The sequence below is a fragment of the Pinus tabuliformis genome, chromosome 1_2 (genome assembly GCF_031772625.1).
Source record: "Pinus tabuliformis cultivar Carrire ecotype Pingquan chromosome 1_2, CPIR1, whole genome shotgun sequence".
NCBI lineage: Eukaryota > Viridiplantae > Streptophyta > Pinopsida > Pinales > Pinaceae > Pinus > Pinus tabuliformis.
The window spans coordinates 430976926-431002099 of NC_142298.1; the positions used below are offsets into that span (position 1 = coordinate 430976926).

The 25174-nt window shown below is 37.7% G+C and overlaps 1 protein-coding gene across 1 annotated transcript in view; it reads right to left on the reverse strand.

Annotated features, from left to right (window-relative positions):
* LOC149206203 (glycine-rich protein) overlaps nt 1-12232 on the reverse strand; it is a 76903-nt gene extending 64671 nt beyond the window's left edge. The window contains exon 1 of the mRNA XM_089395346.1: nt 11847-12232. Coding sequence (XP_089251472.1) covers nt 11847-11985 — 139 coding nt within the window. The 5' untranslated portion in view covers nt 11986-12232. The remainder of the gene's footprint in view (nt 1-11846) is intronic.
* Between the last annotated feature and the right edge of the window lie 12942 nt (nt 12233-25174).

Sequence of the window (25174 nt, forward strand, 5' to 3'; positions counted from 1 at the left end):
GCAAGTAACTTGACAGTTTAAAACTAGGAAAAAGACTTAATGCTTTACAAAACATCAAACGACCATAGAGTAACCATAAGATGACAAACCGTAAGATCCTCAATAGGCTCCAAAATTCAAGTGTGGGCAAAATTTTGGAGGGTGTTGATCGCAGCGACAACACTTGGTGACACACTAGTAGAACTCCAGCTTCTTTGTTTAGGTTTAATTCTCTAAGTGCAAGGTCTCAGTCTTTCAGGAAGTATTGATTCATCTTGCGGATTACCTTGGCTTCCCTACTTAACCCAGTTAGAGATATAGTCCCCTCCATTCCCTTACTCGGTTAAACACATCGGGGCTTGCCAAATCACAATTGTTTCGATATAGGAAAGGGTAATATATACATGTGAGTTTAAGATAATCAGGGTATGAGTTTTCATCTTTGGTATTGCTCCATTGCCAACAGGCCTAGACAGTACCCCGACAGAGTCACTATAGGAACACAAGCATCGCTTCGCTCCCAGCGAGCTTGAACAGTACCCCAGCAAAGTTACTTGTTTCACCTCTATGTGCTAGAAGTCTTTCTCTTCTTTCACCCTTTATTTATTTTATTTACAAAATTGTGCTTAGGTACTTATTTATTTACCGAGGCAAAAGAGGGATCCCGACTTATTGAGAGCATGAGAAGTTGTTCCTTCAGAGAAGATAATATAGACTTTTGATATTGGTTTGCTCGCTAATTGATTTTCCCCTTACCTTCTCTACTTGATTGGATCAGCAAGAAAAAACACTATTTACTTACAATGACGAGTTGAGGAATGAGGATCCTAGAATAGATACAGGCTTTATAGTTTGACCAAAGGCTTTCCATTCAAGTGGATTGTATTTTCCATTTAGACATCATTAACTTTAAAGATATGTAAACCCAGATAGAGAAGAGGTAACAGATTAGCCAAGCATTGTTCGTCATCACAATTGCCCTTTTCAAATTTTGCCACATTGTGTTTTGAGCCAAACAGGAACATCTTTCATGCAAAGTCTTACTAAACAAAACAAAAGGAAAATACATGACAAGACAACAAAACAAAACCGAAGAACAAAGCAAATGGAGGCGAAACATAAAACAACATGCAAAATATACAATAAGAAAACAAACAAATGCAGAGACTCGATGGAGAGCAGGATAGAGGGTGGATGCAATGCAAGGGAAACTAATTAAGCCTACTCCTAACCTAATCAACTAGAAGGTCAAGGCTAAGTGTAATGATATTTCCAATGTAGCCATTGTCATTCCCGACCTGCAACCACAAAGATACAAGCAATTAAAAGTAATATAAAACAATGTGCAATAAAAAAGATAAGAACTTTGAAAACTTGCACAACTAACTGAAGGTCTTGCTTATTAACAAAAGAATTTGCCATACTAAACGGTTTGATCCAATTTCAAACTTTACCTTGTTGTTTGAAATATCAATCATACAAACCTTGCAGGTTGCTTGTGAATACACATTCATCTATGTTTTCAGTTCTTGCAAACATCAGAAAAGATTGAAACTTGTTATTTGCAATGGAGCTTGCCAGGTAAGATTGCTCTAACCATTCAACAATTGGATCATGATATTCATAACAACCACTTTGAAGACCCTGAGACTGATGAGAAGGTAAATTCTCAGTTAAAACATTCAAATCACAAAGAGAATCTCCGGTATAATGATCAAATTGGTCGATTAACATATAAGATTCTCGAGCCTCTATCGGTTCCCTTTGTATCCAATTACATGCAAAGTCAACAATAAGAAAGCTTAAGGCATTCAAAACAATTGTTGACATTGTGAATCCAGGAAACCAATCAGGATACTAAGTTGACAAGAGATTAAAAAGATGTGTCCAATCAAACCCAATACTTATACCAACACAAGGGTTTTGGTCAGTTGAATGATTGAAGCAATTGTAATTACTCCAGAAAAGGAAACGTGCCATGGAGATGATTAGCTTCACGATATGCATTAAAAAGATAATAAGATGATTGGATTCGAAAGAGTTTAACAGAGAAAAATCATTCAACCCAAAATAACTTGTATCTTGATCATCAAAATGACAGGCCTTGAAACCGTAAGGATCTGTGAAAGATGTGCTCTCCAACCCTTAATCTAGCTCAAGGGATTGACATGAAAAGGAACTAATCAAACAAGAACCTTTCATCTGACATCCGAGCAAAAAAATCTATCTTGAAGATCCACTTGAAAACATTAGAAGTCCTTTACGAATGAACTCATAACTAGTGGATGAATGTTAAGGAAAGAATTATGCGTGAAAACCTGGATCTGGCTTAGTTCAGATATCTCGACAAGATTGCAAGAACTTGACATAACCATGAGCAGGAGCTTAAATGCCTCAACTCCCTGACAGGTTTCAGAACTTTATGATGGTGGGTCATCAAATTTGGGTGGCTTAGAAACATCAACAGGTAGACATGCACCACTATCATCTGATGTATTAATGAAAACACTGTCAATGCCACTGGTTTGATCAGATTTAGGATTAAGCATATTAGACTCTTGATGGATAGAAAATTGAGATACATCAATTTGAAAAATCCCTTGATCATTTAGAGTTGGAACATCTTCCTCCTGACTTACGAAAGATTTACAGTTGAATAAATCATGAATAATAGATTCAAACTTTTCATCCTTTGATTATAGTATCGCACCATCCTGTACCTGATTGCAATGATGATCAGCCGAATAAAGATCGAAAGGATTTAAGGGGGTTGTTGGTGTGACAAACTTATCAAATAGATCTGGGTACAATGAAGAGTGTGTTAGAGGTGAAGAAGGAATGAAAGACTCAAGAGGAGCAGCAGTCGTACTTAAATCAAATTGAACTTAAAAGAACAACAAATCAACATCATTGTCATCAATATAATGGTCAAAGATAGGCATACCAATATGACACCCATATTGGCCAAGATCTTCCAAAGATTCAAAAACCTAACAACTTACCTATTCAGATTTGGCACCTAAGGATGTATGAATTAGAGGGTATTCAGGATCATTTTGAATCGAAAGAGCATACCAATTCACAAGTGGAGATTGAAATGGATTCTAAATCAATACTCTACAAATCCAAGTCCTCCGAAGAAGAAAAGATACCACATGTTGTGCTTGGATATTCACTGTGATGCAGGAAAGTGTTCCCTCTGCGGACAGAGGTAACCCCTCTAGCCCTAGAGTGGGTCTAGTCACTAACGAGGACAAATCAACAACAATTCTCCTTAAATAGTTCAATTTGGAGGCCTACCTCAACCGGTGGTCGATGGAGTTCCGTTGCGCTGCTCCAGCTTCCGCTTCCTTCTCCTAATGAGTGATCAACCTGAAACAAAGCAAAGGAAGTACAACAAAGCACGTAACCGGATACAACAATGATCTATTTACCCATAAAGTCAAGAAATCATGAGCTATCTAATACATTGCATACAAGACATAGGAAAACATCATTGATTGCATTAAATATGAAATAGAGTAAGCTTACAACCCAGGTCTTGACGTCACAAGCCTTCTCAGGAGGGTCCAGCCAGCATGTTCCTCAAGCATTCACTCTTGAAGATGGATCTCCCAATACACAAGTCTCTCTCACTCACAAGTTTTACACAAGATCAAAGGCACTTCACAACCTTCCTCAAGCTCTCAACAAATCCACACTTGTCACACTCACACCAGCTATCTAGCAAACTCATAATACTAATAGCAACACTCCAAAGACTAAGAATTCCAAACTACAAAAACTAGCAGCACATAGCAATGGTGAGAGCTTAAATAGGAGAAGGAGTCTCCATGAATGGTGGGAGGATGAGCTTATCTCCAAGGAGGGTAGCACAAATGACGGAATAGCCACGCCAGAGAAAGGAGGGCGACATAAACAAGGCCAACAACCAGGTCTGGAGTCATCTGGAAGGCCGACTGTTGGAACAAACTCGCCCAAACTGGATCATCGCGGGCACATAACTGGTCTGTCGCGCTGACATCGCTATTGCATAACGGAGCTAGTCATGTCATCGCGGGAAAATACAAGCAACAGTTGCGTTGTCACTTGAAATTCGACCATCGCGGGAATCACGTGTACTTCCGCGATGGCAGCGCTTCTGGACTATTTTGGAGCGCCCATCAGCGCGTTTATTTGGAAAACAGACGCGATGAGGCAGAAACTTTGGCAAAGTGGGTCATTTGGCAACATCAGAGAGCATGAGCATGAATGATTTTGGACTCATGACACAGTAGGAAGACTGGGAGGAAGGCAGTGACAAATTACTGTGTAACATTCACCACCATAGGTGATGTGTTAATGGAAACAGAGATGTCGTGGTGATGGTTATCCAAAGTCTCAACTTGAATGTAGGGTTCAGTGCCATTTGATAGATTATCATGGTTAGAAGATCAAAGATCAGCCGGAAAGGCAAGATTATCATCTTGAAAGAGGGAGGAAAGATAAGACATATCTTCAACACTTTGCTCCTTTGCATGTGAAATACTACCACCTCGTTCTTGATTACCGCTTGAAACAACAGGTGGAACATCATTATGAGTTGAAGTAAGTGAAACAAGTGGATCATGAAGCAAGGAATCATGAAACATAGGTGGTAGAGGTTTTAAAATATCCCTAGAGACAATCAAGTTTTCATTTGGATCAAATTCAAGATTGGACTTATGTGCATTAATATGATCTTGAAAACCCGAGGGATCAACTTTCACTTTGGGCTCCATGCAATTACTGAACCATTCCACGTTATCCCCCATAGGATCTGAAGCATAAGAATTGGATGGAGGTTGAATGGACAGATCAACAATTTGATTTTCAGATCTCCCAACTTTAACATCATCACCAAGGGGCACCCAAATTGGTACTGGAAAAGGAGGACAAGGAACAAAAGGAATAATAGGTTCCTCCTCGAAAGATTGAGGTGTCTCATGGTTAGCCAAAGTTGGGGAGAGAGAATCATCTGGGGGTTCGGATTCAAAAGATCTGAAAGAGAGTAGAATCAAATTCTAAAATTTTTCCATAATGAAATCTGAATCAACCATTCCTTCGGGAAATTCATAGCAAAGGTGAAGAAACTGATTAAGAAAACCCTCTGCAGATTCACTAGGTTCCATTCTAAGCAAATCAATTCTATCACATACATCTTGATAATCATACCTGTCAAAGGCTTCACGAAGCTCCTTAACAAGTTGCTCGAGTGAATGGATAGAAGCAACAAGTAACGTATGACACCATTTCTTAACTCGACCTTCAAATGTGAGGGTGAACAACCTAGCCATGACATCTTTACAATGTATTCCATTAGAGAGACAAAAATGCATAAATTGAAAGAAGTGTTCGAGGACAGTTAGTTCACTCTCACCATCAAACTTAAATTGAGACAAGTCATGAATGATTTCTGCAAGGATGGTAAAATCAAGCTCCTTAGAAAAACATCCCGGGATTATGATTTGGGAAAGAGCCATTTAAGATAAGAGATTCAAAACAGACTCAATGGGCACATCTTGTCATTTAGCCCTCCTTCTAGCGCCAAAATGTTGACGGTGTTGGATACCACCAACATAGGGGGTCTCCCCGATGTGAAGTCCCAATTAAACCTCACACCGTTTGGAGTAGGAGACCCATCCGAAGTATTGGCCCAGCCACCATAACTATAAGGTTTGCCTTGGTTTCAATGAATAACATAAGAGATTATATACATAACCCTTGAACAAGCAAGTAAGTTGACATTGTGAAACACCAATTGTAATGTATAAAAGGAGACTTTCACGAGGGGAGAGACAAAAGTGAGCCTCTAGAAGGAAGTAATAGTACTAACCTAAGAGAGACACACGAGCAAAGAAAGATTTGTTAGTTATCTAGCGAAATAGTTCACATAGACACAACGATCATTAAACCACATATAACACACCTTCAACAAGATAAGTACCAAGGCCACCAAAATAGTTCAATTTCCTTAGTACATATGAACAAAACATATATAGCAAACATCTAAAGAATAGTCCTAAGACATTCACAGTGCATGCATGAAAATGTGTTGGCTCATCCAGCGTGAAAGATCCAAGTACATAGTTACAATGGTGAGGCACTAGTTCCAGTGGTGGAACATAAGTCACTTCTTGCTTCTCCAAAGAATAGTTTTCTCTCCTACGCCAAGTAGAGAAGCCAAGACTAGCTTTCCAAAGCTTAAGCCTCCAAAAGCCCCTTGCTTGAGTTATGAGGTTTCTTTTATAGCACGGAGAATGACCTTTCATATCCACAAGACTCTTGAGTTACCCTCATGACTCTTAGACTTCTAAGTGTGACTTTTGGACTCTATACAACTCTTTTGTCCATATATGACTAAGTGACTTTTCATATTCCACATATGACTCTTGGACTTCCACACATTACATTTTGTCCTTTTCCTTGAATATACATCATTACATTCCACATGATGATGTGGCATGACACATGGACACATATTGACCATTATGATGACACTTGTACAAGTTACAACTTGACAATGATGACATGGACTTCATGATGAGGTGGCAATGCCAAGTTGTCTTCCTTGCTGCTTCATCTTGCATTCTTGATGGTAGATATGATCTATGCTTCATCTTCATGAAAGATCCACTTTGTTGTTTATCTTCACCCTCCAAAGGGTCTTTGATCAATATCGGAATCCTCTAAGTCATCATGCAATGTCTTCTTTCTGTCTTGGTCCATGATCTGCTTCATGTCCCCATGATAGCTCTCTTTAGTGCTTCTTCTCCATAGGTGTTTCTTTATGATTTCTCCTTGTTATTTGCTTTGAGCATTACCTTGTCATGTTGAGATAGTACTCCTGCTAATGAAGATCATTCATGGCAAGGTAAAATCAGTCTTAAAACATCTATTCTATCCCTACCTATCTCATGGAATGATCAACTTATGATAGGCCTGTGAGAGGGTTAAACGAAAAAGGCTTGATTAGGAGAGCGCAGTCAAACTTATCAGTGGCTTAGGAAGGCTCCATTGTTCATTTTTATTGCACTGAAGGCAGTGAAAGGTCAAGGCTCACAAGAGGCCTTCAAGGTGCGCTTGTGCGCTCAAGCAAAAGAAAGAGAACTCAACGGCACAGAGCGCAGGTCCGAAGCATGAAGGAAAATCATTCGTTGGTTCAGGGTGCACTTGTGCGCTCAAGGGACAAAGGAGGGTGCAAGGGCGCACACCGAAGGGATGAAGGGATCAGGCTTCGAGCCTTCTCAATGCGCTCATGTGCTCAAAAGGAACAAGGACGGTGCATTTCTTCGAATCGAAGGAGTACGCTCAAATGAAGGCTTCGAGCTTCGTCAGTGCACCATGTGCTCAAAGGAAGGATGAAGGTTGGAAAATGTAACTAGGTTTGGTCTTCATTAATGTATTTGAATCACCATGTAATGTACTTGTCAAAAGAATAAAGAAAAGAATTTTTATTATTATTATAATGACTTATTAAAGTATGGGTTTCAAGCTTGGGTCATCATGTTTTAGGTCAAAATCCCCATTGAAGACTTCTAGGATTTATTCTGAGTTAATAGAGTCATTGTACTTTTAAAGAGACCCTTCTTGGGCTTTTGAATCATGTAAAAAGGTTTAGTATTGAGTCAAAAATGAAATATGTTGCCTCCACACCAAGTCAGCCTTAAGATGATCAAGTCGGCCTCAAGGAGGGTTATTCAACCTCACCTAAAGGCTATAAAAGAAGCAGTTCGAATTCATTTGGAGGAGAACATCTCAAGCAAGTTCGATATCTCTCTGGAAGCCAGAAAAAGTGCGAAGTGAAGGAAGAGGGCTAAAGAAGTGCGAGTTTGGTCAAGGTGAAAGAAGAAAGGAAAATCGAAATTTTGGTGCATCTCTCTCTCTCTCCTTTGTGCCCTAGATTGGAAGATCGAAGTTCTCTTGTTGATGTCGCTGCCAGTTGTTGCATGTTGTTGCTGCTAGAACAAGTATAGGTCGAAGTTGTTGTTGTTGGGTGTTGCTGCCTCAAGAAGTTGTATTGGGCCAAGATCAAAGTTCCTAAGTCAAGATCGAAGTCTTTCAGCCAAGATTGAAGTCTCCAAAGCAAGGTCGAAGTTACTGGGTCCAAGAAAGTGTTGCATAGTGTTGCTACTGCTACTGCTGCTGCCAGGTCAAATAGGATCATCTGCAAAGGAAGAAGAAGGTTGACTTGGTGTGGAGGAAAGTTTGTGTCAAGGTCTAGAGTCTTGGATTATCTCAGGAAAACTATTGAAGGAAGAATTATTGACTGGGTTTTCCCCTAGAGAGGGGTTTTGCCCTGGTTGTGTGCCTATATCTGGTGTCCATTGATTTATGTGTTATTGCTTTGGTAATTGCTTGATGAACTAAAAGTAAAGAAGATATAAAGGAAATCTAATAAGAAATCAAGAACATCACAAGTAATTATCAAGTATAAGAAAATATTTCTGCCTTTCTGATTTTCTAACAGGCTTCATGCTTCGTGAGTGCGCCATGCCCTCAAAGGGAAGATGAAGGCTTCGTGCTTTGTGAGTGCGCCATGCACTCAAAGGGAAGGATGAAGGCTTTGTGCTTCGTGGGTGCGCCATTCACTCAAAGGGAAGATGAAGGTTTCGCGCTTCGTGAGTGCACCATGTGCCCTAAGGCTTCGTGCTTCGTGAGTGCGCCATGCACTCAAAGGGAAGGATGAAGGCTTCATGCTTCGTGAGTGTGCCATGCACCCTAACGCTTCATTCTTCGTGAGTGCGCCATGCGCTTAAAGGGAAGGATGAAGGTTTCATGCTTCATGAGTGCGCCTCATTGTCCTGAAGTGCGCTTCGTTGTTCCGAAGTGCGCTTTTGAAAGGAGAGAAGGTCCTTGTTCTTCCGAAGTGCGCCCTTATTGTTCCGAAGTGTGCAAGATTGGGAGGGTGCAATTTTCTCCAACATTGGCTGCTTGTTCATCCAGAATGTGCTTTTCACTGAGGGATGCAGTAAAAGGCTAGGTCACTCATCCTAGGAAGTAATGCACTGTGAGAGGGAGGAAACCTTAGAAAAGACTTAGAGCACAAGTATGAGGCTCATGAATAGGTGGCACTCATCACCTGGCGAAAGATTGAAACTTTCATAACTTGCACTGGGCAATAGGAAAACATGAAGATGACACTTGCAAAATGTGAACAACCTTGAAAGCAACACATGCCAAAGCGAAGATAACATGAAAAGACACTTATTAAAGTGGAAGCAAGCAAAAGTAATAGTTGTAAACATGAAAGTGACGCTTGTGAAGGTAAAAGTTCGCAAAAGCGACAATTGGGAAAACTCACCGAACTAAATGTACAAGTGCAATCAAAGTGAGGGAGACTGTCAATAAGAGTGCGCACTAACTGTCGACATCAGCTAATCATCGCATAGGCATTATGCTTGTTCAAGCTTGCATAAAAGAAGTGTCCTCATCAACCCATCGGAGACTGAGCATGTGTGTGCAAGTGACTTGACAGTTTAAAACTAGAAAAAAGACTTGACGCTTTACAAAAAATCAAACGACCATATAGTAACCATAAGACGACAGACTGTAAGATCCTCAATAGGCTCCAAAATTCAAATGTGGGAAAATTTTGGAGGGTTTTGATTGCAGCGTCAACAGAAAAGATAATTCATGGACTTAATTCTCATTTGAGGGGTAGTGGATGCAACAAATATCAAGCTCCGACAATGACATCCAATCACCATGGTTGATAGGCTGACATGTTGAATTGTTGTTGTGACAAAGAACCTTTCAGTTAAAAGGGGATTGTAATTACTAATTAGTAATTAATTAATGGTAATGATGACTTAGGGAACTACAAAGTAAAATAAATAAAAATGGAAATGCACACAACTAAGGATATAAAACAGATGGAAAGAAAATTGGTCTATTGAACATGATTGAAAAAGTCTCCATAGAAAACAAGTTCCAAAAATATAGAAATTAACTTCAAGTCAAGAATAATGATTAAACCCTTTGAGACGACATCAAGGGGAGGTTTGTTGAATTAAATGTCAAATTGACAATAAAAGGTGGTCTTGGAAGTTAATGTCAATTTTGGTTTTAATTTATGGTTTTGCTTGGTAGTATTGACTCCACAATTCTATCATTATGGTTTCATAAGTTGATTCATGATTTTGTTATGTAAGTGGCCTTGCCCATATCGTTATATAGGGTTCTTGGATTTTAAAGAATCACCAACTGAACCGAGGGTTAGCTCAATCGTTTGTACCATCCACCCAATGCATGTTGCCAACAAGAGGTTGTGGATCTGTCAAGTCCCTTGAGGTTACCAATGGATATTGTGACTCATAGTTAAGCCACCCTCCATCTGAATATTCCATGGAAGAGGGGAGGTTCGCACAAGTTTTCCTTGCAAAAAAAAAGGGATCACCAACTGAATATTGAAAGACAATGTGTTTTTGCAATATATTTCTTTGTGTTGGATACAATTAGTATTTGAAGATTAACGACAAGGAACTCAAAAGGCCTATAAAAGCAAAACAATAAGTCTAGGTATAATCATGAGAACAGTTAATCTCCGGAAATCTCTTGTGAAAGAGTAATAAACCTTGGCCTAAAACCTCAATTATACTTATTTAGCATAACGCACACATAAAAAACAACAAACCTTAGAAGATTAAAATCATGAGGACAATAAACTTAAATGACCTGCAGAGAAAAACTAGAAGACATGCAATGCACGAGAAAAAGAGTAAAAACATTTTTAAATACCAGTAAGGCAAAATTACTATTCCATTATAAAAAAGTAATAATCTTCACCTGAATCACAATCATACTTTCACAACAACCAGGAATAAGACAATGCTCATTAGAATATTGAGAACAATAAAGTGGAACAACCTAGAAGAAAAAACTAGAAGATAAACAAAGATTCTATCTAGTCCACATCAGTGGCAAGGAGGATTAGTGACATATAGCAGGACTCAAAATGCCAGCATTCAATGATATTACGGGGAAAGGGGGAGATAGATCCCAAAATAGACTCAAAAGTCTTACAAGATATGTAGATAGAAGATCAAAAAGAAAATTGGAAATGTCATGAAGCAAATTTTCAGCTTCATAAAATCATTATGATGTTAGAACACGGTCGCTCTATTACTACTTATAAATCAGTTCAACCAACCTTCTCGGTACGATACAAATTACATCATTCTCTGTACTTCGATAATTGACTCATTCTACCATTTTTTATGAGTTTCAATCAGCATCCAGGAAAATGAAAGGCATTGAATCCCCTGGCGAGAACATGCTACTGAAACCCCCAAGCATCAGCGGATAAGCTACGGTGTTTCGATTACGAAACCCCCAACTCTGAGAGTTCCACGCAAAGAAGACTATAGGCAGGGAATTTTAAACTACAGCACAGGTCCATCTGGCTGCAGTCTGGTGGTTGAAATAGGTTTTCGCCACAATAATGATGACTCAAATTCAAACCTCCGCCAGCATAGATTCCTGATTATGTGTATGAATTGGCCAACATTGACGATCCTCAATTAAAGTGGATTTACCACACACAATAATACAGAGTTGAGTTCATAACTACCCCACATATATCTATGAAATATGACATGAATCAAAAATTTAAGCACTCCATAAAAGAGCAAATAACTCCTTATAAAATAAATTATATAGGAATCCTTTCATTTCCAAGACAGGCATTTCAAAGGCCGTAAAACGTGACCAGAATTTAGATATGTCAAATGAGGACATTAATGTTAAAATGATGAAATTTTGTGCCCAGCCCAGAGACTAAAAAAACAATCATCCGGAATTCAGAAGGAGGAATTGATGAATATGAAAAAGGGCAATAGAAACAAAACCTCCTATGAGACCAGCTCCGACGCCAAAACCACAGCCTATGCCGTATCCCAACGCAGGTCCAATCTTTCCCAATTCTTTGGATTGTACCAGCGGCAGCTTCCACGCTAGTCCTCTCTTGCTATCATTGTTGTCCCCCATCTTCACGAGGCACAGACAAGCTCTAGCTCTCACTCTGCCAATTTAATTTCTCCGACTCTTTCTTGCTATTTTAATTTTCCTATTCGGAAGTTTGGTATCATTTCGCTGGAATCACTTTGTCGGTAAGTATTCCATGCGAAACTAACAGGGGGTTGAAAAATGTTGGAGTCCATATGCGTCTGCGGGAATGGTTTTTCATCCCCGCCGTGATTTCGTAGCTACAAAATTCTAAATTTTTCCGGTCTGGTATATTTTCGTTAACAGTTTTGGAATAATTTTCGAAAAACCTGATATGGAATATATTTTTAAAATAAAATTTTAAAAATAATAATAATATTACTATGGGAAAAATGGTTTTGATATTAAAATTTTCAAATTTATTTATCGATAAATATTATTTCTAATTTATAAAGTGCGAAGAAACTCTTATTTTAATGTACAATATTCTCAAATTTGGTTAAATATGTATTACTTTATAATATCAATATTTAAATAAAAATATTTCAAATATATTTATTGGATTAAAAAAAAATCTATAAAAAAGTTATAAAATTTAATTTGGTTAAATATGTATTACTTTATAATATCAATATTTAAATAAAAATATTTCAAATATATTTATTGGATTAAAAAAAAAATTTATAAAAAAGTTATGAAATTTATTTAATACGATTAGGATTTTATTTTAACATAAAATATTTTCACTTGGATGGGATGAGTTATATACCATACATTGTGTTCGTCATTGGGAAATATTTTCACTTGGATGGGATGAGTTATATACCATACATTGTGTTCATCATTGGGGTTCTCACTCATGTAGTGTTTTTGCGAGTAAGGATTTCATTTATGGCTTTCAACTCACATTTGTTTTTTGAGCTCGGTTTTGAGGAATTTGAAAAGCATGGAAACACAATAATAAATTTTACAGGGACTCCGAATGTTTATGCAGTTTGCTATCTACAACCATGTTTTATCGTGTGTTAAATGGCAAAAAAGCTATATTCTAAATCGAGTAATCGGTAATTCAAGGGAGTCGCTCCACTTTCTAGTCTATGGCATTGCAATCAACATGGCAATCCTAGTATTTTATACATAATTGTTCTTATTTAGTACTTGTTGTCCTCTTGCAGGTTAGTCAACTCTTCACTAGTTCAAGTGCTTAGGCCTTCCTTTTTCAATTCCTCCCCTCTCATTCCTAGTCACATCCTTCAAGCATAGCCTCCTTGGTTTTCGTCTGGACTATTCTCGTTTCCTAGCCCCCCCTCTCTCCTATTCTCAGGCCCCTTTGTGCCTTTCTTCCGCTTCCCCTCTTGCAATCCTTTGTTTGCTCCATCTTGTCGCTTGCTCTTTCTCTTGTGGTCTTTTGATGCAAGTTCTTGCCCTAGGTTTCTCATCAATATCTTCTACTTATGTTTTCCTTTACTTTTTCTCCTCTCTTCTTGTTGTCACAGCCAACATCTCTTATTGGCTACCCCTTTTGTGGTGGTGACTCTCCTCTTGGTGCTCAAGTTATGTGGCATTCTTTTTGGTCTTTTGAATCCCTGCCTCATTTTTGTTTGTGGCTCGAGCCTTTCCTATCCTCTAGCCCTTCTTTTATGCCTCGCCAGCGGGCTTGGTATCGTATGGGCATTGCCTAGTACCAAGATCAAGCCCACATGGGTAATACATGTATGCATCATCCTTTGGAGGAAGCCACCTCTCGGTTCATGACCTCACACTAAGGCCCATTTGGGAAGAGCTAACCCATGTTCAGGGAGAAACTTTCGCTCATATGCTTCACCTTTTAGATACAGAGGTTCTTACTGAGTTAGTAGACTGGATTCTAAACACAGGGCATACTAGAGGTTGTATGCATATAGTTGATCGATATTGGCACATGAAGTTTCAACCGGGGCGCACTCTTTTGGACCAACATGGGCATTGTGCAAATATTCTTCATTCACGTGAACGTCTGCATCAACATATGGAGGACTTAGACAGACGGATGGAGCATATTAAGCAATATCTTGGCATCCCCCCTCAGCAAGAGGAACCTTCAGAGACAACAAAGAGCCCATCCAGGTCGCTGCCACAAGTTTGAACCCTTTGCCTAGTTTTTATTGTGTCAATGCTCTATTGATCTTGTTTTCCTGTTGATTTTCTACAATGCCACTTAGGCCAAACTCTTAGTTTTTGTATGTTAAATTTTGTTTCTCCCAGCACTCAATTACCTCTCACCTCTCTACGAAGAGTCAATTTTTGGATTTCGCATGATTCCCTGAGTGAGAGACTAACTTAGACATTTTAGTTTTATCTTGTAATCTCCAGTGTTAAAGGCAATATAATATTACCCTTCAAAAAATATATAGAATATTTTCAAATTTGATTAAATATATTTAATTTATAATATTAATATAAACTTAAGTTGTTTATAAAATGTTTCATTTAAACTAAAATTGTTTATTCTAAATCATTATTTTATACAAGTTATTAAGATCTAATTAAGTTTCTCATCCCCTCAACATTAACGCTTTCACATTTGTAATGTCGTCCCATACCTAACAACATGTAGCACTTAATGTCTTGGTCTTAAATTCTTAATTAGCATTCTGTAATGGTTTTTGACTCTGTGTTTTGGTTATTTGTTGCACTTACCATTGTTATCTACCTCCATGAGCAACACCTTCATGAACGACCTATTGTGTCTCCCTTTGTGATAGGGGTTGGCCCCAATAATTACGACAGGGCCAGTCCTTTCTCATCCACCTACCTTGATACCTTTGTAGCTCTCACATGTATAGTGGCCAAGCCACGAGCTTGGCCCTCCCTCGACCTCATGTCCTCTCCATTCTCAGACTCAGTGATGTGACTTCGGAACATTGGAAACAACTCATCATAGTCTTAGCTACCTTCATCCAAAAATGCTCAAGCAGCCAACTTCCTTAGCAAAAGTAGCATTCAGTCGGCCACAACTCCACAAATCTTAGTTGGGTAAACAAGGCCCAACATCATGTATTGATCTTCTGTGGCTTTGTCAAAGGCAGTCACCTCAATTTCACAACTTCACTCAGCTTAGTTTTTTCTTTGGGTACAGGCATCCATGGTTGTAATTGATGACTATTTCTAATTAATAGAATCTTGAAGCTTACCAACAAAAAAAAAAATAGAGCATTGATATATGTAGGACATTTCAATTTAGGATTGTACGAATTTTGTGATATGTGTGTGTGAGAGTGTTTAATTTAACAAAGTTGTCATATTTATTGAATTTGTTTAAAATAAACATCACCCCTGATTTTATTAAGTGTTTCTTATATTATTAAATAAAGGTTATGTTCAACCATATCCTAATCTTTGCATGACTAAACTCGTAGTTAACCAAACTATCCCTTCCATATGATGGGAAGGCAATGGTTTGAGACTAACTAGATTTGCATTGAACACGTGGAAACAAATGAATCTCAAAATTTATTGGTTGTTGTCATATGAAAGAGGGCATGAGACATGTCACTGAATAAATGTAAGTTCTCAAGGTAGGTTGTTTTCACATTTCATGCATATATATGAATAATAAGAAAGATGTTGTTAGTGCATAAGAATGAAAATGTGCACAATTTTATGTGCATGATTGATACATCTTTTGAATGCATGGTTGAATGCATAATGTAAATGCATGTTTATGATTTTGCATCTAAAAATGATTTGTAAGCAATTGAAGTGATTAGAGTGGGCACTAACTCATGAAATTGAAGTTGTCTTGGAGCTACTCGACATTACACTAAGGAAGGGTGCATGTTGATATGGTTGCATGTGAATGGACTGTTAGAAAGCTCACACTAAAGATACAAAGTTACAAAATATGAACATAACAATTAATTGTCTTGTGTGGAATAGTGGGTTTAACTTAAGAGGAGATGACTAGCTTGGTCGAAAGTAACTGCTCAAGGGAAATAGAGTAGAGTGTTGTGAAATTCGAGTTATGCAAAGAAAAATAAAAAAGGAAAACCCTTGACTTTTTTTAAAAGATATTTTCTTGAAAGTAAAAAGAATTTGAATGTAGAAAATTATAAAGGCCTAAAAATGTTTCCACAAGTTATATCAAAATGATAATGGCCTTAGTATACCCAAAATTGGAACAGCTTGTATGCACAAGAGTGCAAGGGGGAGAGATTCTTGAGTTGTTATAAGAAGAATTTTGGTTGTTATGCCTTTCTTTTGAAAGAGGCCAAAGGGTGAAGTACCTTGAGCTTGAACATGTTGATTTATTGTTGACATGTGTTAATTATTATTGAATGATGATACATGCTAATAGAATAAATTGGTCAATGATTAGAAGTGTTGAAGCACTTGTTTGGAATTAACTTGACTAACATCTTATGTGTGAATGGTATTGTGCATCAAGAATAGGTGCAGATTCTTAGGAATTTGATATTAAAATATCCCTTATTGGAAATGGGACTTAAGGAAAGGAAGTTCCTCCAACCATCAAAAGAGTCTTGAATTGTTTCCAATTAAACATGCATATTAGTGGTAGCCATGAAAGTATGGAAATCAACCATACTACGATAATAGGTAATTTGAAGAAATGGGTAACCATTCTTTCATGGTTAAGTTGTACCTTTAATTATATGAATGAATTCACATGAGCTGGGAATGACCATGAAGGGTATGGTTAAGGCAAAGAGATGCCAATGCACATAAGATTTGATAAAAGAAATTTAGAAATCTATATGAGTTGTCTCGGTGGATAATAGTTAGATAAGTCAGTAGTACATTCATCGTTCAAAGAAAGCAATGATGGATTATGCAATGAAAAATGTGGGCTTGTGAAAATTGTGAAGCTTGTGAGGCTGTTAGTGTGACTCTGAAAAGGGGATGGATGAGAACCCATTGAGTCATAATAGCTTGAGTGGGATTGTGATTTAACCTTGTTTTACTAAGGAGGTTGATGAAAAAGCCTTCAACTTGGTTAGGTGCCTGAAAGAAGTTTTGAAATGTTGGTTTGACTAAAGCACACAAATTACTGGAAGAAGAAGAGGCATTGAGGGACTACAAGGTTAATTAAGGGCTCCCTTTTGTGTTGTATCAACCCTAAGTGACCATGTTTTATTGTGTTAACAGGCCTTGACTCAACATTTGAAGTGTGGAATATTGAATATTATGTGTAAAGGACAGAGTGATAATAAAACTCTTGACCTTGATTTAATATGAATTGTTGACAAGAAAAGTATGAGTGTAATGGGTTTTCTAAAAGGGTGGAAACACGATATTGAATAAATTATGCAGTGCAATGATTTTCCCTTTTTATTTTCTTGGCGAGCAATGGAACATGAATTAATGAATGACTATGTGATAGTTTCGAAACCAATTCAATAACTACTATAAATGATACATTGAAAGGATGATATGTCAGAGAAACTAACATTGCATTTGAGTGTGAAAATGTAGATTATAGGTAGAATGCCTTAGGTATGGCATGAAATGTAAGCCCTTGACGAAGGATGGGAATATTTTAACCTACAAAGAGCCAAACATCAGGAAAAGAGTGTCCTAGTTGTGAGACTTTCCTTTTATGTGAAGCAAGTTTGGAAAATAGAAAAGAATTTTGATTGAAAATTTTATGATAAATCTCATGGGAACTGTATGCACATGATAAAGGTGAGTTGATGTATCTATCTAGGGATGAAAGATGATGGTTGTAAAATAGGGTGGAACAACGAAAGGTTTGGAATTATTCCATGTAATGCCCCCTTAGAGGGATATAATGAATGCCCTGGTTGGAAAAACTTAAGGTTGAGAAGTAGAGAGCCTAGGAACAAGGCCACTGAAGTGATGGTGGACCCCAATATAAGAGGATCTTGGTCAGGTAGATCGCCCGATAAAGGGAATTTCTTGGACGCCAAAATGGGAGCAAACCGATCGAATGCCTTAGATATAAGACTATAACAGTCTCTTCAATATTCCTACGTAGGAAAACCTTGGTCAAGTAAACCATCTATGGAAGGGGATTTCCTAGAAACCAAAATGGTGAGTAACTACCAGGAAAGAGGACACTTGTCACACATTCATAGAGTTAGGGGTGTAATTGGGTATGCTTGATTGCAAGCAGTGAGCTAAACTTGTTACTTGTGGAAGCTTGATGAAGAAAAGGATAATCATACAAGCAAATATTTTTATCCAGATCTATGAAAATTCAAGCAAATGATTATTCTTTAAAAAAAGTTTTGACACACTTGTTTTCTAATAAGTGTTGTAGGAATTTCAAAGGTCTGAAAGTGACCAAACTATGAAGAAAATACCATTGTTAAAGCAATGGAAAGGACAAAGAGAATTAAGAATGAAGTTGATGCGAAGGAGTAAGGATGTTGGTGTAATTGAAAGATAAGGGTCCATGAACTACAATGAACAAAAAGCACTTGAAATAGTCAAGGTTGTTGAAACTGGCATTTGAAAGTGTGTGAACACCAAGGATGGTATTCCTTTGAGGGGGAGGAGATTGTAACATCCCCAACACTTAACCCATTTATATTATAATTGTACCTGATTATGTTATTAATCCCTATATGGGCATGTATTTGTAAATGGATAAAAGACTTAGAATAATTGCAATCTTAATTTAAATACTAGGTTATCAAGTGGTGAAGCCTTGATATGATACAAACCATGTGAAGCCATGAGGAGAGGGAAGCCAACAAAGGGGAATTGGAGGTTAATAGTTGCCAATGGATTATCAGCTAAGTCAAATTTTCACAAGGACCAAGATTGTCAACCCTTCCCAAGAAAACATATAATGGGAAAGTGCAACAATAATTTCCAGAAATTACGAGGTGTTAGTACTAGGACTGCTCAAGGTTATGGATTGAGTACCACTGACAAGCATGGGTAGACCTGACATGTAATCTCACCAAGGGAAGAAACCTGGGGAAGTTGACCATGAAAGATAAGAAAATACAAAGAAAACAAAGAAGAGAGAGGAAATTGCAGGGAGAAGTACTCGTGCGGGAGGACAGAGAGGAGCATACCACGAGAAAAAGAAGAAGAGAGCAGAGCAAAGTGTAGCATAGGGGGTGTAGAGAAATAAGATAAAAGAGTAGGGCTCTTATGGGAATGAGAAAAAATACCTCGTGCATGAATCTTGCCCATAAGATGTCTGTGAGTAAGATCAATAAGTGTATCCTTAGCCTGAGCCAAAGGGTTGAATGGACTGTTGAGGAATTTTTAGTGTTATGCATCAGGGCACCAAAGAGAGATACCAAGGAACTCTTGGTTGAGTGAAGGGATATGCTCGTCATGTATAGACCCCATAGTAGGCACCACCCTATGAATGAGAACATTCCCTATCTCTATAAGATTGAAGACTTCATTATGACTTATGAATGGATGAAGGAGAGTGGACTTCATCCTTACATCACCAGTAACCAAGGAAATGTTGACCTTGGGGTGGTTGTTGTGTAGAGCAACTAAGAAATCACCCATAACAAGTAGGCAATGACTTTGGGCATTGTGTGATCTTAAAGGAAACCGATGAGTTAACTTGTTGAAGGAGAATGGCTTTCATGAATTCAACCTATAATGCTGAGTAGAACTCCCCTCATGGCTTCTTGGTCTAGCTCAGGCTGGCCAACTACAAGAAAGAAAGCAATGCAACTGAGCCTAAGATGGGGTGGAACGTGGCTTACCCTTCATCAATTGCAGGCAGCATAAGATGTCAATCAAGTAAGTATCCTTTTTGTCTTCATCTTTATAATGTAAACTATGTTAACAAGAAAGAAATTATTGATGTTAAAATGCATTGTGTTTATGTGCTTGTCTACTTAATGAGTAATATGGTTTGTATAATGTTTATCTGTGATGTGAAACGATAGATTTGGTTAAAATGGTTGTATATTGCTTAAATGCCCCATGTTCAATTGTTAATATACTTATTTTCATGCCTTTCATGTTATGGACATGAAGTAATTGGCTCCTTGGGCATGGGATGTAATGTCCCGGACCACTTAGGAAGCATATGACAAATTCAGATAGCCTAATATGGTTCATGTAGGCTAAATCAGGGAAAGTTTAATAAGGGGACTTGATTCGCCTAGCGAAACATTATAAAAGTCTAAGGGGTGAAAAGGGGGACACTTTCTAGGCAAGTGAAAGGTCACTTTAATTTTATAAAATGAAAAGTTTATAAGTGACTTTATAAAAGTTAAAAAAATGTAACATGGCAACACAAGTGGCCACAAGTTTATAAAAGAGAAAAAAATGAGGAGACTCTCCTCGTTCGTTCACTTGCATTTTGAGAAAAGGAGCTCTTGGAGAGTTTCGAGAAGAAGCTTAGGGTTTGAGAAACCCTAGCTGTGATAGCTAGATTTGGTTTTGAAACCCTACCCGCCATAGCTAGCTAGTTGATTCAAGATAGTGAGATCACTTAGATTTCATCATTGTGCTTCAATGGAGTAAAGAATTTGCAAAAGATATTGAGGTAAAAAAGTATTATCAATTGATTTTATTCACTGATATTGTGTTTTCTATATATCTTCTTATAGGTGGAAATATCAAGCTAAAACTAAAGCCAAAGTCATTATTAAAGAGAGGACGAGTTCTCTCTCATTTTATTGGTCGAATCTACTAAAATATAGGCTGAGTTTGATGGAGAAAATAGGGACGAGTTCTAGGATTCTTGTAGCACTAGTTTTCCTTTTCCTGTAAGGTCAAGTCACCTCCTTCATTTACGGAGTCGAAGTTTGCATCTAAGGGGTCAATTTCACCTATTTAGAGGGACAAGCACCTTTCTCTGGGCGGCTGGCTAAATATATATTGTTGTGTGGTCGAGTTGGACTAAAGGGATAGAGATCTATAGTTATTGAGGACCAAGTAACCACTGCTTCTCTAGCTAAGTATATGTGTGGGAAGAAAGAGTGCCAAATTGTTGTTAATAGGAGGGACAAGTTCACTTCTTGTTGGTTATACGTGCTACTACATCCTACAGTCATCCAAGGTCGAGTTTCTAGCTAGAATAACACTTATGTGTGCTCCTTTTTGGGCTGGAGGTTGAAGGGAATTATCATCGTTATCATCATCGATGCCACCATACATCAAACAACCTAAATAACTCGGGTCCTACCTCTGTTTTATGTACATACCTCATTTCAGTGATTAAATCCGAGATATATCATTTATTTGCAAATAATAGTGGACTCTATAATTTCCTAGGTGTTATGTGAATGATGTGTAACTGACTCAAAATACTTTAAGAGCTTGGTTGGGCACTGTGTATGTATTTTTGAGTAAACTATGAAAAAAACTGCATCTACAACAGTGTTTGAACAAAGTGTTTGACAAAAACTCTCACTGAAAATTACACTAAAAACTTAGTCATTTATTGGAAAATTTGGGGTATTACCAGAGTGGTATTTTACATGGGATTGAAGGAATTCTAGTTCCATTTATGGCTAGTGACCATGGTCGATTCTTAGATAGAGTGGAGAAGCTCCATACCAACTTGAGTAATCAGAGGGTCTTGTGAATGATATGGAAGACATAGACATGCGTAGAAGCCTTGATTTCAAAAGGGAAGGCTTAAGAGAATATTCTTCCCATAATGTTTGATAGAAGTATGAAAGAGCTCACTAAATAAGTCTAGAGCTATTTAGGGCTATCTAGAGGTTTAAAATAGCCACAATATATACCAGTTTAGGCTGCAAATTAGTTATGAGGTCCCTGGTTTGGGAGAGAGAAAAGTTGTGGTTTCGATTGTTGTGTTTGGCCTAAAGGAGGTTTTGGGATGGATATCCTTAACTCATCATGTCATTGGAAATTTGGGGTTTGGATGCCTTGGATATATCCCCTGGTTACATGGTCGACTCAAGGTCTATGACCCGGAGCTAGTCAAAAGGGAGCTTATCATGATATAAGGCCTAGAAAGAATCAGAGGGGAGGTTGTTAGGAGTTACTCGATATGGAATGACTTTGGTAGATAGGCCCACACTCAATGAAAAAATATTTGTTTACTGGGCACATTAACTAACAACATTTATTGGAATATCAAAACAATTTGAAAGATGATGTCAACATGGTGTCAGGACCGATGATGTGGTGGTGTCAGGTGGAGAACACATGTCACTTGGATCCAACATTTTTGGCATGCCATCTAGGCAGAGGGAAGTGAGGTGTGGCACGTGTTAGTAATGTCATGTGGTAGAGGACGCATCATCATCTGCCACATGTCTAACTATGATTGGATGTTATAGAAATGAGGTGGCATTTGGTCCATCGACATATCGAGAATTGTGGAGTTTTGTTGTTATAGGAGATTCACTAAAGTCCCAATATATCGATATTCCATGTGGGGGATATTGGTTATATTAGCTTGTCATCTATACCAGAGTAACAAAATATATGCCATATCGAAATATCATAAGGTATAGCCATATTGTCTATGCTAGCATATCACATACAAAACCCCAATAAAATTGGATAAGGATCATTTAACAAAAATTGTTGATATGGTGGGGTCTAATATAACATGTAGCCTAGGGATGTGTACTAGTGCGAGGGAGACATGTGGCCATGGGATGCCATGTGTGAGCCACGAGGGCAAGTATGAATGTTGATGTGGCCCTTAAGGGGGTAAGTGTTCAAATGGGCATATATTTGTGTTTGAAGCTCAAAATGAGATGACATTTATATCGTTGAAGGTTCTTGATAAGTAGAAGAAGGTGGCAGTGTCAAAGTTGTGGTATGAAGAGATGGAGAACAAAGGATTTTTTATAACCTCATCTTCATAATAAACCTTGAAGGTTGGGTCTAGTTACACCCCATAGCCCTAGTAAGGCATTAGGGAGTTTGGTGTGTTACAACTTGCAAGACCCCTGAAATTAGAAATTTGCATCCTCAACTTAAATTATTATCTTTTTTTGTGTATCTTTTATTTATCCATTCGGCTGGTTTAGTTAGTATTTCAAACCTAGTTTTGTGTAATAATGATTTTCCTATTTAGCTCGTCTCTTAATTAGACATTGAATCAATTTCATATGATATGAGTTGTTCAAGTATGAGGTGTTTCTCTACTATGTGTTATTCATGGTGCTACCATGGAAAACACTTTATTTGAAGATTGTGATGGTGTAACTATATTCCAAACTTTTAACCTAACTCAAGTTAAAGAGAGTTATCCACACCTTATTCCATGTCCATTTTGAATCATTTGCAGTCCCAGTCTTTTGGAGTTTATTTTTCTAAGCATTGATTACATTTATTCATGTTATTTTCACCTATGGTTGATTCATGGACGAGTAGTTAGTTTGGACTTAAACTTGTGTGCATGTGATTTGGTTTCCTGAGAGATTCATGCAATAAAATATTTTGAATATGACATTTTCTACACGACAAATATTATCTTTAAGAAAAACATTGATGGTTAGATGATGGCTCAATATTAAACTCATGAAATCATTATACTCCTGAAGGAGATCCTATCCCATGAAAATGCCCCTTAATGGAACTATATAGTAGCTGGTAATGAATAAGAAATCACTAGTTTCACTTGGTTCGTGAAGAACTAATCAATTGTTCGTTACATTGCTCAAGTCTCAGGTGGTTCATGTTAAATTAATTGTTTTATGGGTAAGAGTAATTAACTTATTCAAATTGTCTCATTTTGTACCATAAAATCATTTGCATGGACAAGGACTGTTTTTGCTTCCCATATATATTGTAACACTACCTAACAAATTTCAACATTTAACAATGTACTGGTTGCAAAAATACCATATATCTAAAAGCCTCTGCCAAAATAGATGTTAAGGTAATGATCAAGTCCAGTTCGATGAGAGAGTTCTCTCAACAATGCAAGTATTTCGTTACCCTGAGACCCAAATTACAAGTATCACTTAAAAGAAAATTGATTTTAACCACACTAACGCGTGTATTTCACGTGTTTTGTAGGCAATTTCTCTTTCCTTTTTTTATTTTGATTGTTAGTCAAGCCATATTTTATTACATGAAATTCATCACATACTATTGTGCATAATTGAGCATGTTGTGGGGAATAAATTATCGTGATCTATCTCTCTCTCTCTCTCTCTCTCTATATATATATATATATATATATGTATATAGATATATATATATATATAGAGAGAGAGAGAGAGAGAGGATGGAATGATCATTGAGGGTGAAGTATATTTATGAATAACCTATACTTTAACAATGACATCAAAAGGGGTGGTAGGAGGGGGGGGATTCTTATAAATCATGAAGGAGAAATGGAAATAAAGTTCACATAGGGAATGGATCTAAGAACGAACAATCTAGCCAAGATGCATGGTCTCTTCCTCGGCCTGTAGTTAGCTAAAGAGCAAGACATCTCTTCCATTATCATTCTGGGGGATTCTCTAAACATAATTTAGCTCCTCCAATAGCGCTCCCTCTAATAGCGCTCCCTCCCTAAGAACAATTTTCTCTCTCTCCTCCTTTGAAGAATCTGTGGTATCTGTTAGCGCTTGAAATTTCACCTCAGGTTGAGAAAGGTAAACCTCAAGGCAACATCAAACCACTTAGCCTCGTAGCTAGCCCTACGGGGCAGGAGAGGGCTCTCTCCGGTCTATCTCGATAAAGATCTTCAATGGGCGAGATAACCAATATGGTAACACTGATTTTAGGCTAGTAAACTGATCAAAAGGGTTGATTTGGGATTTTTAGGGTTTTTGGTGGAAAATTGGGGAAATGGCAATTTTAGGTGCGGGGATTGGACACAGTTTTTGCAAGGGGTTCTTTGGGGCGAGGTAGGAAACAGTATTGATGCCTTTAATAGAGATGGATGGATGAGAATGATCGGTGAGGAGTTAAAAAGAGCAAGCAATAACCTTGAATTCCCTTTAAACAGTCGAAAACATTGATATTAAGCAAACTTAAAAGCAGAGCATGACAGTCATGAGTTCTACTTTAACACTTCATTTGCCTAATGTGCAGAAGGAAAAGTAAGGAAATGATTCACATAACACACTTACAAGTACAAAGAGAAACACACCATCAATACATGTGACCACAAGAATCCCAAAAAGACTGCAAAACCCTGGTCTTCCTTTGCCAAAAATCGCAGAGATACAGTGAGTAATACAATAAGAGCTTCTCCCTCAAGAGTCCAACCTTCCAACCTCTGAAAATGACTAAGAAAATACATAATATAGGCAAGCTAACACCTTTCCTTGCCTCTAGG